Source organism: Eleutherodactylus coqui, chromosome 8, assembly GCF_035609145.1.
Source record: "Eleutherodactylus coqui strain aEleCoq1 chromosome 8, aEleCoq1.hap1, whole genome shotgun sequence".
Classification (NCBI taxonomy): Eukaryota; Metazoa; Chordata; class Amphibia; order Anura; family Eleutherodactylidae; genus Eleutherodactylus; species Eleutherodactylus coqui.
This window is the reverse complement of record NC_089844.1, coordinates 65,362,353-65,375,167: the sequence shown is the minus strand read 5'-3', so window position 1 is coordinate 65,375,167 and position 12,815 is coordinate 65,362,353. Positions and strand designations below refer to the sequence as shown.

At 41.2% G+C, this 12,815-nt stretch overlaps 1 protein-coding gene across 1 annotated transcript in view; it reads left to right on the top strand.

Moving 5' to 3' along the window:
• ITGA4 (integrin subunit alpha 4) overlaps nt 1-12,815 on the top strand; it is a 142,013-nt gene that overhangs the window by 119,930 nt on the left and 9,268 nt on the right. The window contains exons 18-24 of the mRNA XM_066575759.1: nt 1,109-1,259; nt 2,751-2,849; nt 7,735-7,811; nt 8,132-8,221; nt 10,560-10,647; nt 10,767-10,874; nt 11,158-11,277. Coding sequence (XP_066431856.1) covers nt 1,109-1,259; nt 2,751-2,849; nt 7,735-7,811; nt 8,132-8,221; nt 10,560-10,647; nt 10,767-10,874; nt 11,158-11,277 — 733 coding nt within the window. The remainder of the gene's footprint in view (nt 1-1,108; nt 1,260-2,750; nt 2,850-7,734; nt 7,812-8,131; nt 8,222-10,559; nt 10,648-10,766; nt 10,875-11,157; nt 11,278-12,815) is intronic.

The window sequence follows — 12,815 nt, the reverse complement described above, 5'->3', positions numbered from 1 at the left end:
ATTCCCTGCCACTCTGGCTGTTGTATGTCAATTCATGTATAAATAAATCAGCTTTTATTTTTGCACCATTACTTTTGAATCGCCCTGTACTACCCCTGGTAGCTAGCACTTAACTGACAATATCTCTGGTTGATTGATATTCATTCTGTGTGTCTAGTGGGTATAGTAATATCTTTGTTTCCATATAATAATAACCTAGTGTCCACTGGGTTAAATAATAATATAAATAATATCCCTGGTGGCTAGTGGGTTCATTGATATTCTTTATGCCTAGTGGATACAGTAATATCATTGTTTGGATCATGTATATTAACAGTAATATCCTAGTGTGTACTAAGTTTAATACCCTCTCTAGTGGTTAGTGAATCAAAAATAATATCCCTGGTGGCTAGTGGATCAATATTTATATTCTGGATGTCTGATCAGTTAACATTTGTATTTCTGCCACTATTGTAGCTTTATTAATAGTGATGAATTAACTTTTGAAAAGTACCAGAGGTTCACTAAACCCCCCTTAAAGTTGTGTATAACGTTGTCTTAAGCACAATAAAAGTCCCATATAATATTCTGACAGTGTTACAGAGGGCTTTTATGGGACTTGGATACACCAGTGTTCAGGACTAGTGTTGAGCGAACTAAGCCAGTAAAACCCTGCCCCGGCTAAAACTTTGCAAAAAGTTTGGTTTGTTACAAATCCAAACCGAGCTTTTAGCATAGTTCAACCGGAAACAGGGTTCTACCGGTTTGGATCACTCAATATTATTTACTAGGGTATTTTACGTCTGCTCTGGTGACGGGTTCTCTGTAAAATGGTGATTAACTTTTTACATAACGTGGTGGATTGTTCAGGGTTTAGTAAAAACACACTACTGATATTTTTGTGTAAAAAGCTTAGTGATAAAAGTTGTGCTTGCCCCAGTGCCCCTCTCCTTGGTGCTTGGGCAAGCCAAATCCTCTGTACCATGACTTGCCTATCTTGCCCAAAACTGTGTATAATGCTGATATTCCTATAACCTCACAGTTTAATATTACTCTTCTAGTAATACATTTCTGTAATATCCTGAAGTTTTTGGAAATGCATATTCACTTGATATATGTATGTTTGCAGATCATCCGAAAATAAAACCTATCTTGTTGTTGGAGGCACGAAGACTGTAATGATTAATATTTCACTATACAATGCTGGGGATGATGCTTATCAGTCTACTCTACACATGAGACTTTCTAAAGGCATCTACTTCATCAAAGTTCTAGATCTGGTAATATACTCTGTGCAACATATCAATCTGATGAGATTTCAGCTATCATAGCTGATGTTTATGGCTTCATTAATAACACTTCATATCATGTTGGATAGCCCAATAGGCAAGCAAGACAGAAAACCATAACTCTTTGTTCTTCATGAGGTATCTATTCATCACTCATGGTACTGTGTGTACTGCCTGTAGGGTCTTACATCATGATAGTACGGTAAATCACACATAATAAATCCTCTATGGATTATAATTGTACATGTACAACCCTAGTACACATCGAGAGGTATGGCGTTTATATTGCATTATAGCTTTGAACTAGTTCCTTTTAGGCTATAGATTGGACGAAGAGTGTTTAAACCGATATGTTGCAAGAAAACAGAATCCAAATAAAATGTATTTTGAATTCTATGGTTACCCAAAAATAGTTTTTAGAAAGACGTAGGGACATTTGTCTACCATTTCTTTTCACTGCCACAATCATGCCTGCCAGTCAATTTCCTAAAACATGTCAAAGCTCAACCATGTGGCAACCTGATTTCTTTTTTCGATAATTTACCCAAAAATGATGGCCAGTCAACAATTTTTACAGACACACTGGAAAAATATAGTGAATCATAAAAATTATAAGTGACATATGTCTACTGCCCAGAATATCGATATGAACACATTAGTAGCATTTACTGCTAAAGGGGTTGTACCTAGATAAGTTATCCTCAGGATAGGAGATAACTTGCTGATCGGTGGGGGTCTCAGTGGTCAACGTGGTTCTGTGTCCAACTCTGTCTGTCATGGCGGATATCACTACTCCCGCTACAGTGATATCAAAATGAATGGAGCACTAGCCGAGCGTGCGCAGTCAGAGCTCCATTCATTTTAATAGGGCTGATGGAAATACTCTAGTACTTGCCACTTGGCTATCTCATGAGTCCCATTGAAAGTAAATGGGGCATCAGTCTCCTCCTCACTGCAGTGAGTGGGGCGTTTAGTGAGCCTGCAGTGAGGATGATGGTGACATGGGACCCCTATTCTTTAGATTGATGTGGGTCTCAGCAGTGAGACCCCCACAAGTTGTCCCTTATCCTTCTGATCTTGGTGCACCCTCTTTAACTGTAAAGTGATGAGAAATACCATCACAATTACCAGAGAAGTAACAACTATGCTGTTCACACTTCTGGCTTACAGTATGTGGTTTCTTTCCAAGCCCAATAAACGTTTTGAAAAAATTAAGTAAAAAGTTGCCGGAGAGAGTTGATTTTTAAGGTAGCCAATCCAACCTATGATGATATTGTACTCTATGGAAAGGTATTAAATATCACTCGATCACTCACTAAGGCTAAGGGTAGACTACAGTATTGAGATACACTGAAGTCATGCTGTTAGTCTAAATGTATATGACTTGTAGAAGCACTCGTGGTGTTTTTACTAATGCAGGTATTTCCCTGAATTATATTTTTTGTATAGCATGAAACATCATTTTTTTTCTTTTATCTTCAGCTGGAGAAACAGATAAACTGTGCAGTGAATGATGAAGAAAACCAATTGACAAGACTGGACTGCAATATAGGTCATCTATACGTGGACTCTCTTTCAAGAGTAAGTTTCAAATAGGTAATTATATTTGTTATACAGGTCAGAAGGGTAGAAGAACTTTATTTGGAGATCCATTATTCAGCATAATTAATCTGTTTAATTTTCTAGTCATACGTGCAAAGATGCACTTCATGTTTATTGATGGAAACATGAGTCATTTTGCAGTGTAGGTGTTTCTTCACAAATCTCTAGGATCGGCATTATTTGGATGAAGAGGTGGCAATTTGCTTCAAAATGGCAATAGAAATAGTGTGTGAATTTGCAAATTGGTCACACATATGGGAGTGCCAGGGCGGGAGGAGGAGTATTATCACTCGGATGCACTGGGGAGAACTGAGCATGAACCCTAATATTAGAAGTATTTCTGTGCTAAAAGTCACTAATAGAGATGAGCGAACGTACTCGGTAAGGGCGATTTCGCAATCGAGCACCGCGATTTTCGAGTACCGCGATTTTCGAGTACTTCACTACTCGGGTGAAAAGTACTCGGGTGCGCTGTGGGGCAGGGGGTTGCAGAGGGGAGTGGGGGGTAGCAGCGGGGAACAGGGGGGAGCCCTCTCTCTCTCCCTCTCCCCCCCCACTCCCCGCTGCAACCCCCCGCTCACCCACAGCACACCCGAGTACTTTTCACCCGAGTAGTGAAGTACTCGAAAATCGCGGTGCTCGATTGCGAAATTGCCCTTACCGAGTACGTTCGCTCATCTCTAGTCACTAAATATTTAGAGATTGAGGATTGGTACAGTATGAGCAATTTATTTTCAGGCTTGACTTCCTTATGAATACTAATACTAGGAGATCATGAGGCAAAATTTGATAAGGGATAAAAATTAATTTTAGGGTGGAAGTTAAAATCAAACCGATGCCATTGGATTACTAATGTGGCCATGTAGATGCCAATCGTTGAGTAGATGTGACTACAGCAGCTGGTGGCAAAGAGATTTGTCCAACCAAAAGATATGTATACGTACTATGAATAAAAAAGTCTATGAGATAAAGCGGTACACATACGGACAGCTCATGTAGCCACTAGGGAACTCATCCAGAGAGGAGACCCAACCCTAGCTATTACCATTCTCTGTGTTATTGGGAGACGATTGCAGGAATCCATTACATGGAGGAGCTGGTTATGGAGGGGGAAAACCAGTACCAAGTTGTCTTGATCTTGGTAGTAAAACCTGAAAAAATAAGGCTACCTATCCAGTTCCCTCCATATTGTTGCCTCAGGGCCCCATCTCTTCTGTGTTGACCACTGAGCAGATCTGCTTAAAAATGACTCTCAGTTAATAATAAAGAGGAATGAATTGATCCTCCAATAGGTAGGGTTTGTCAATGTACTAACGTTTGGTTGCTAATTGCCCTCACATACAAATATGCCATTTAGACCAATGTAATTGATAAATTGTAATGATTTTTGTAATGCCTGAAACTTATATTCACCTGAGAAAGATTTTTCATTCCTAACCAAAATGGATTTGCTTGTTCCACCCCCTTTTTTGGTCTGGCTTCACTACAGTTTTAGTGGAGTCTTTGCATGTTTTTTGTTTTTTCTTATCCACAACCTGAAATCTAGAAAAAAACCCTTTATATCTCACCTCTCTTTTTGGCCTCATCCCGTTTTGAATATTAAAAAAATTTGGTTATATGAAACATACATGTTTTAAAGTTTATCTCTAGTTCTAAATGAGAAGTCATACAGTGTGTTGCAGCTCCTTTTATACAGTAAGTTGGTTAACAAAGTTCTTCTACTTTCTGAGCTCCAGCAGTACTGAAACCAGCTGGACACGCCAGACACTGCTCTGCTTAAGGCAGTCTTCACATATGACTTAAATGCTATGGAATTCATAGAATCATAGAATGGTAGAGTTGGAAGGGACCTCCAGGGTCATCGGGTCCAACCCCCTGCTCAATGCAAGATTCACTAAATCATCCCCGACAGATATTTGTCCAGGCTTTGTTTGAACACTTCCATTGAAGGAGAACTCACCACCTTCCGTGGTAACCTGTTCCACTCATTGATCACCCTCACTGTCAGAAAGTTTTTTCTACTATCTAATCTGTGTCTCCTCCCTTTCAGTTTCATCCCATTGCTTCTAGTCTTTTCTTGTGCAAATGAGAATAGGGCTGATCCCTCTGCACTGTGACAACTCTTCAGATATTTGTAGACAACTATTAAGTCTCCTCTCAGCCTTCTTTTTTGCAAGCTAAACATTTCCAGATCCTTTAACCGTTCCTCATAGGACATGACTTGCAGGCCGCTCACAATCTTGGTAACTCTTCTTTGAACTTGCTCCAGTTTGTCTGTCTTTTTTGGACTTGCAGGAATTGCAGCGAAAATACTGCAGCATTTACGGTACACGACATGAAAAATTCTCCTTCACATGGCACGGTAATTTTCCACAAAAGTCTGTAGCATGCCTATTTATGCTACGGATTTCTGCTGAGGAATTCAATCATTGAAATGTAAGGGTTAAAATCTTCAGCTTTTGCGGAAGTAAATCCACGGCCAAATATGCTCCATTTAGGTGCAAATTTGGCACCTTCATATTTGCTGTGTATTTGCTCCAGGTTTTCAACTGCGGGAAGCAGATACAGATGATGTGAAGGTGGCCTAGGGGTACCTTCAAAGAGGACAAAATCACAGTGGGCATTCCTCAACTGAATGCCCACAGCTATTCCTGTGGAAATCCACGCTGGACAAATACTCATCTAAATGGTGCAGATTTAACCAGGTTTTAAATTGGGGAATTTAACCCTCGAATTTCAAGGGTTGAGTTCCTCAGCATAAATAGACATTATACAGATTTACAATTTGCAGTGCTTTTCATAAACGCTGCAGTTCCATTGTGGAAAATGTCCACACCATGTGAAGAGGATTTTTTAAAAGCTAGCAGATCAGATTTTTGTTGGGCCTATGTGCTCATGAACTGAGCTGATTTCTGCAGGAAACAGTCTGCTCTTTTCTTACTACATTGGCCAGGCTTCATATTATTGCAGGCTAACTTCTCATTCATTTCAGTGGAAACGTTGCCTGCAATACCAAGCCTGGCCACTACAGTGAGAACGGAGCTGTCTGCTTCCTGCAGCTCAGTAGATGAGCACACCGGCCCAGAGAACAGCTGATCAGCAGGGGTCTGCCACCTAGGCTTATATACTATTGATGACCTAGCCATCAGAAGCTTACAACTGGGACAACCCCCTTAAGGCCTGGGTTACACAAAAAAAAATTTTGTTGCACTACTGATTAATTTTAACTATCAAGCTACAGCTACCATCCAAAGCAATACACTGAGTCCTGCTCACTTGAATGGGACTTGCAGAAATCCATGCATTTATTCCATTCAGAGAAATGAAATTGATTTTCAGTTGCAGGGATTTCTACAATAAATCTGCTTTGTGTGAATATATCTTTATAGTCAGTTGCTGGAGTGTGCAGTATGGGGGTCTGGTGGCGTCACACGAGCGTGTTTTTGTGCGTGCATACGCACGCACAAAAACACGCTTCTATGTGCAAAATTGCCTTCCCTATGCTGTGTGCACATGTCCGTGCTTTAGAGGTGTGTGCCTGCAAAGATAGGACATGCGTGCACAATTGGGAATGCATGCATTGTTTTCAATGAAGCCATGGCTGCTCCCGGCAGCTCCATTGAAAACAATGCTCTGCCGACACCTCTGCATTCTTTTCAGGAAGGGGCTTTACATATAAGCCCTTCCCTGAAAAAGAAAGATTTTAGTGTAAAAAAAAAAATACTTACCTCTCCGCCGCTGCCGTGACCCCCGCGGGGATGAAGAACACATCTGCCGCATGCGGCAGTTGTTTCCTTCATCCCTGCTAGTTAAAAGAATTCCCTGCTGCTACATCTGCCATATCTGTGACAGATGCAGCAGAGGAATTCTTCAATTCTCTACCGCAGCTGTCACACATGACAGCTGTGGTAGAGGATTCTGCTGCCAATTGATTTCAGGGAAGGGCTTTAAATATAAGCCCTTCCCTGAAAATCAAGTAAAAGTGCTGTAAAAAACAAACAAAAATTCATACTTACCTCCCTTCGGGTGCCAGGGCACAGCCGCATCTTCTCCTGGCTGTTCCCGGCTCTCTAGTGCTGAAAGAGCTGTTTGTGATTGGCTGACATACTCAGCCAATCACAGGCAGTTTTTGCAGAATGAATGACGGCAGAGTCGGGGATAGCCAGGAGAATTTGCGATTGAGCCCCGGCAGCCGAAGGGAGGTATGAATTTTTTTTTGTTTTTTTACAGCACTTTTACTTGATTTTCAGGGAAGGGCTTATATTTAAAGCTCTTCCCTGAAATCAGTTGGCAGCAAAATCCACTACTGCAGCTGACATGTGTGACAGCTGCGGTAGAGAATTGAAGAATTCCTCTGCTGGATCTGTCACAGATGTGGAAGATGTAGCAGCAGGGAATTCTTTCAACTGGCGGTGATGAAGCAAACATCTGCCGCATGCGGCAGATGTGTTCTGCATCCCCGCAGGGGTCACGGCAGTGGCGGAGAGGTAAGTATATTTTTTATTTTTATTTTTTACACTAAAATTTTTCTTTTTCAGGGAAGGGCTTGTATGTAAAGCCCTTCCCTGAAACAGAATGCAGGTGTGCCGGCAGACCAAACAATGCACGGACCTGCATTCACGCGTGTTTTTGCACATACATGAGTACGCACCTATGTACACACAAAAACACGCTCGTGTGAAGCCACCCTAATAAAAATGGAAAGAAGTCAAATACCCAGTCATAGAGATATAGCAGAGAAAAAATAAGTTACTGTCTGTTTTACATGTCTAGTTCATACGTTATCAGAGGTAGATGTATCAGTATAGGCACATTGTTCAAACCTTCAAGTTGACTCCAATTAATTTTTTTTTTATACCCACAGCAAGAGTTTTCCTTCTTGCTGGATACAAGTTCGCTCAGCACAGCAGAAGATCTTATAATTAATACAACTGTGAGCTGGTAAGTTGTGTTATATATTTAGGAGAGACAGAACTAATGCGTTCTATTATCCAACATCCATATTTAATGATTTGCAACATATGGATGTCATGGTTACCTCTTTATTCTAATTATGTAAGTGATATTATCTCCTACATATCACATTAATGAAAAGTGTCGTTAGTTGTTTAGTCGTTCACGGCCCTCGGTGACCCTAAAGGCGAGCTGCTTTCATGTTTTTCGGTTTTGCATTGAAAAGTGAAAAGCAAATTGTTATAAATTTAATAGCTCGTTATTGTGGGCTCATTATTTTTAAAACCAGTCTATTTTATTGAAACCAGTCAGAATGAAGTGGATGAAGCCTCTTTATGGAACAATGACGCCAACTTTACCATACCCACAAGATATGAAGCCAATGTCAACGTCGCTGGGTGAGTGAAGAGTTTCTTGCGCTTTTTATCATTGCACGGTATTATGTTACGTTGTATCGCACTCAGTCACAGCGCCTGGCTTTCTGTCCACTGCTGTGCTGGCTGTATTAGTAATCCGTTGGAAAAGGCCGATCCGTTAGATTTCGGTCATGTAGCTTATTTCAATTCAATTACGCATAAAATAACATTTTAATACAAAATAAACATTTTCTATTTTACTAAGTTTTTTTACATTAAAACATAGCAAAAGTGAGAGCTCGTAATATTACATTTGGGAACCTTCTAGATTCTTCAGCATGCCATTATATATTAATCATGTAATTCTCCCTGAGCATCTGATATGTAAGCACCCCCAGCAAACTCTATGTAACTTTAGATATCCATTGAAGCATGTTGGTTAACAAACTCATACTATCGGAGTAGTGAAGGTATGATAGATGATAAATGAGATGTAGGGGGGGATGCAGCATTTTTAAAAAACACTTCAAATTCTAAATCTGTATCATGTCTATTCATGCTGCGGATTTCGGCTGCGATATTCAAGCCTTGAACTTCAAAGGTTAAATTAACTCAAAGTTAGGCCCCATGCATACGGCTGTCAGGCTCTGAGTTGTATGCGCCTATAAAACGTATAGGACCCTACTATTTCATATGGAGGCACATGGAATCCAACAGAAAAAAAATACTTTGGCTTAGTTGTTGGGATGCCATATTATGAAGCTACTCTTTTGGGAGAATTACTCCATAATATCGTCCTCTATGGAGGCACCTATGCCTGGCAATATGAATTTGTGTGAACTAGGTTAATTTATTGACTTCGATATGAGAATGTCCAAGGAAATGTGTCATCAGAAAATAACCTATTGTATAAATCAAATTTTTATGTTAAACACATTTTTTTAAAGAACTTTGGTGATTTTTTTTTTTTCATTTTTGAAGGCATACGGTAGTTATATTTTTGAAAGAATTCTTAAAGGGGTTGTCCCGCGCCGAAACGGGTTTTTTTTTTTTCAATAGCCCCCCCGTTCGGCGCGAGACAAACCCGATGCAGGCATAAAAAAAACAAACCGTCCAGTACTTACCCGAATCCCCGCGCTCCGGCGACTTCTGACTTACCTTGTGAAGATGGCCGCCGGGATCTTCACCCTCGATGGACCGCAGGTCTTCTGTGCGGTCCATTGCCGATTCCAGCCTCCTGATTGGCTGGAATCGGCACGTGACGGGGCGGAGCTACGAGGAGCCGCTCTCCGGCACGAGCGGCCCCATTCAGAAAAGAAGAAAACCGGACTGCGCAAGCGTGTCTAATCCGGCGATTAGACGCTGAAAATTAGACGGCACCATGGAGACGAGGACGCCAGCAACGGAACAGGTAAGTGAATAACTTCTGTATGGCTCATAATTAATGCACAATGTACATTACAAAGTGCATTAATATGGCCATACAGAAGTGTATACCCCCACTTTGTTTCGCGGGACAACCCCTTTAAGGCCTCATGTCCACTAGGAAAATATGATCCGCGTGGATTTCTGCTGCGGATTTCCACAGTGGATGCACTGTGGGTCACCATTAATTATATTTTTTATTGCTTGTGGGAGAACATAAGCAATGAGTTGAATGGAGGCCATCCGCGCGTGATCCACAGTAAAATGGAGCATCCTGCATTTTTTTTTCACGCGTAAAATCCGCAAATCGAATAAAATCACATCTGCGGGCACTCAATTCAATTTAATCGACCGCGGATGGCTTAAGATTCCCCACGGGCAAATTTGACTGCGCATTTGCGCGGATTTGCTAATTCTAGTTTTCCAGTGGACATGAGGCTTCCGTCCAGTAGTTTTCACACCGACCACTAAGCCTAAAAATAGTTTGACATTTCCTGTTCTGTATGATATATATATATATATGATATATATATATATTTATATGTATATAGATAACACAGAATCAGACTATTCACAATAAGTGGCCATTTGAGTTTATCTCCTTCCCTTACATACGCAAAAATCTCTGCAAACGTCACAGAGCACGCTGAAAGCAGTCTCCCATAGAAGTCAATGGGTCCTCTCTTGTCCGCTGCATAAATGCACTATGACGTGTGCTATAAAGAAAGCAAATTTCTAGATACTGTTGACTTTAGCTCAGGGAAGATGGCGTCCCCTAGGGCTCTTTCACACGAGCGTTGTTTGCGCACATTAGAGGAGCGTGAAAAGAGCGCTTCTATAAGAACCAATTAACTTTTCTTTACATTTTCATGGATATTTTGGAAGAGATCAATTTCTTAAATGAATTTTCAGAGTAGAGTGTTGATTTAATGAGTGTCATGCTTTTGTTTTTTAGTTATGTGTCTCCGATATCATTTGTGTATGGCCCTCCTGAAGATGAGCACCAACTCTGCATCAGGGAGACATTAGACTACACGTTCAATGTAAGGATTTCTGATTATAAGTCAGAGATATAAATGAATGCATGTTTTACTGAACTCTTATGTTTTAAGGTGGTTGAATGTAATATCATCCAGTTAACAGATATTCTATTTCAATCAAGGTGATCAACGCTGGGCCAAGTCTTGTTTTCAACACTACATTTCGGATTATGATACCCAACAGATTTGCCCCAAGGGACTTTAAACTGTTTAACATCTTGGATGTCAAGGTAATCCTTATGCATAGTAAAAATCTAAACTGCCTCTGTCTTATAATCCTCTACTGACCTTCCTGTAATAAGTTCAACAACTCAACAGGAGGCGCAGCACTCACATAGTGCAAAAGAAGTGTTTCATTTAAACCAGATTTTGCCGTGAGTTGGCCAAGGTTCGAAATGAGATGTGCGCTACATGCAGTGTATCCTGTGCAACTGCAAGTTTGGGAACGTTCTGTGATCATGGCCATGTCCACGTACCATGTATTTTAGCAGTAATGCTATTTTTTTATTTCAGACAAATGTAGGGAAATGTCGTTACACTTCAGACACAGATGTCTGTGACGCACTGTCAAGCAATAAAACAATATTTGGTGATTTAGTGTCCTTCTTCTCAAGGTCTGGAGCTAGGAATTTGGTAAGTAGAGAAATCATCACCTATGAACATTCCCGTTATATGTTGAGGTATTCACTGTCCATGTTTATGAAGTTTGTTGAAGGGATTGTCCCATGTAAAACCAGCTCTAATAGAATACAGCACCCAGGGTGGACAGCTGGTTGGCCTGAGTCTTGCTCTTAGCAAACAGCTGATTTTTCAAAGGGAAACCATAACTAATGATGAGTAATTACTGGAATAATCGATTTATGTCGATATTGGGTCAATTTCCCCAAAAGCACAGTCAATCAGGACGGTCGATTCGAGCTCCCATTAAAGTCAATGGAAGTAAAAATTGGGTTCACTAATTTGCACTCCAGAAGGTTCCCGATGTAGCTAAAGCCCCCCCAAATTGCATAGGATAATAGCCACAACTCTGGGGAACGCTGTGCTCCTCCCAAAGAATTGGTTACAATAGTGTATAGTGGTGTAAGGCAAATTGTAGCACAGCAGTGTCACTGAAAACAAAAGAAGACCCACACAGGGTCTCCTAGATCAAAATTGTGTTAAGGAAGACATCAGGTGTGCTGCTTGTTTCAAAAGCAATGTCATAAATTTAACAAGGAGAAATACTGCCAGGTGAAAACAACACTCAAGCACGGACCTGCTCCAAGGTGTGCTGCTTGTTTTAAAAGTAAAGGATAATTCTACCAGGTGAACAGAACAGCCAAGCACAGACCTTCTCCAAGGAAAAGCTGTAGAGCTACAGCCGGTTCTCGTTCTTTCAAAGATGTTTGTTTTGGGAGGAGGAAGAAGAAACATGGTGGAAGCAGAAGGATAGCAGCAGTTCCACCACCAGCAACAGCACCTTGAGGACAGAGTGTGCTCCTTATAGAAACTTGGCACCTATAGCTCCGTATTTCCTTATTGACATATTTTTCATTTAGGGGGAAGTAGAAGGAAACATGGTGGAAGTAGGAGAATGAGAGCAGCAGCAGTACCACCACCACTGACACGTACCTTACCCCTTGTGTTCTTCAAGTTTCCTCTTTATTTTTTGGCATACTATTTAGTGTAGTTTAATGTTACTAATCAGCGAACATTGTAGTTTGCAGAAAACCACTGTTGCAGCGTAGGGACTGCCAATAATTCATTGTGGCTAAACTAGCGACTTTGAACGACATCTGAGGCCGCTGACATGCACTGTGTCCCTGTTTGGGTTTCTTTTTGTTTTATATCAACAAAAAAAGCATTTTCAATAAAATAAACTGCCATTCCTGGAAGGCCACAGAGTAAGGTCGCCTGCAGACGGCTGGGTCGGATCCGGCTACGAGAATTCTCACAGCAGGACCCGACCCGAGCGCCTGCAGCTCCGGCTCTTTCATGTGCCGGCCGCTGGCACATGCGCAGAGCGGAGCCGGCTGCCGGGGAGTGACATTTCTGCGCGGGCCTCGCAGAGCCCCGCACAGAATCACAGCATGCCGTGGTTTGTTTTCTGCGCGGGATTTCGCGCAGACAAACCGCGTCCGTCTGCATAGGATTGCGTGTTGTAATGCAATCATATGCAGGGGTGTACGGGT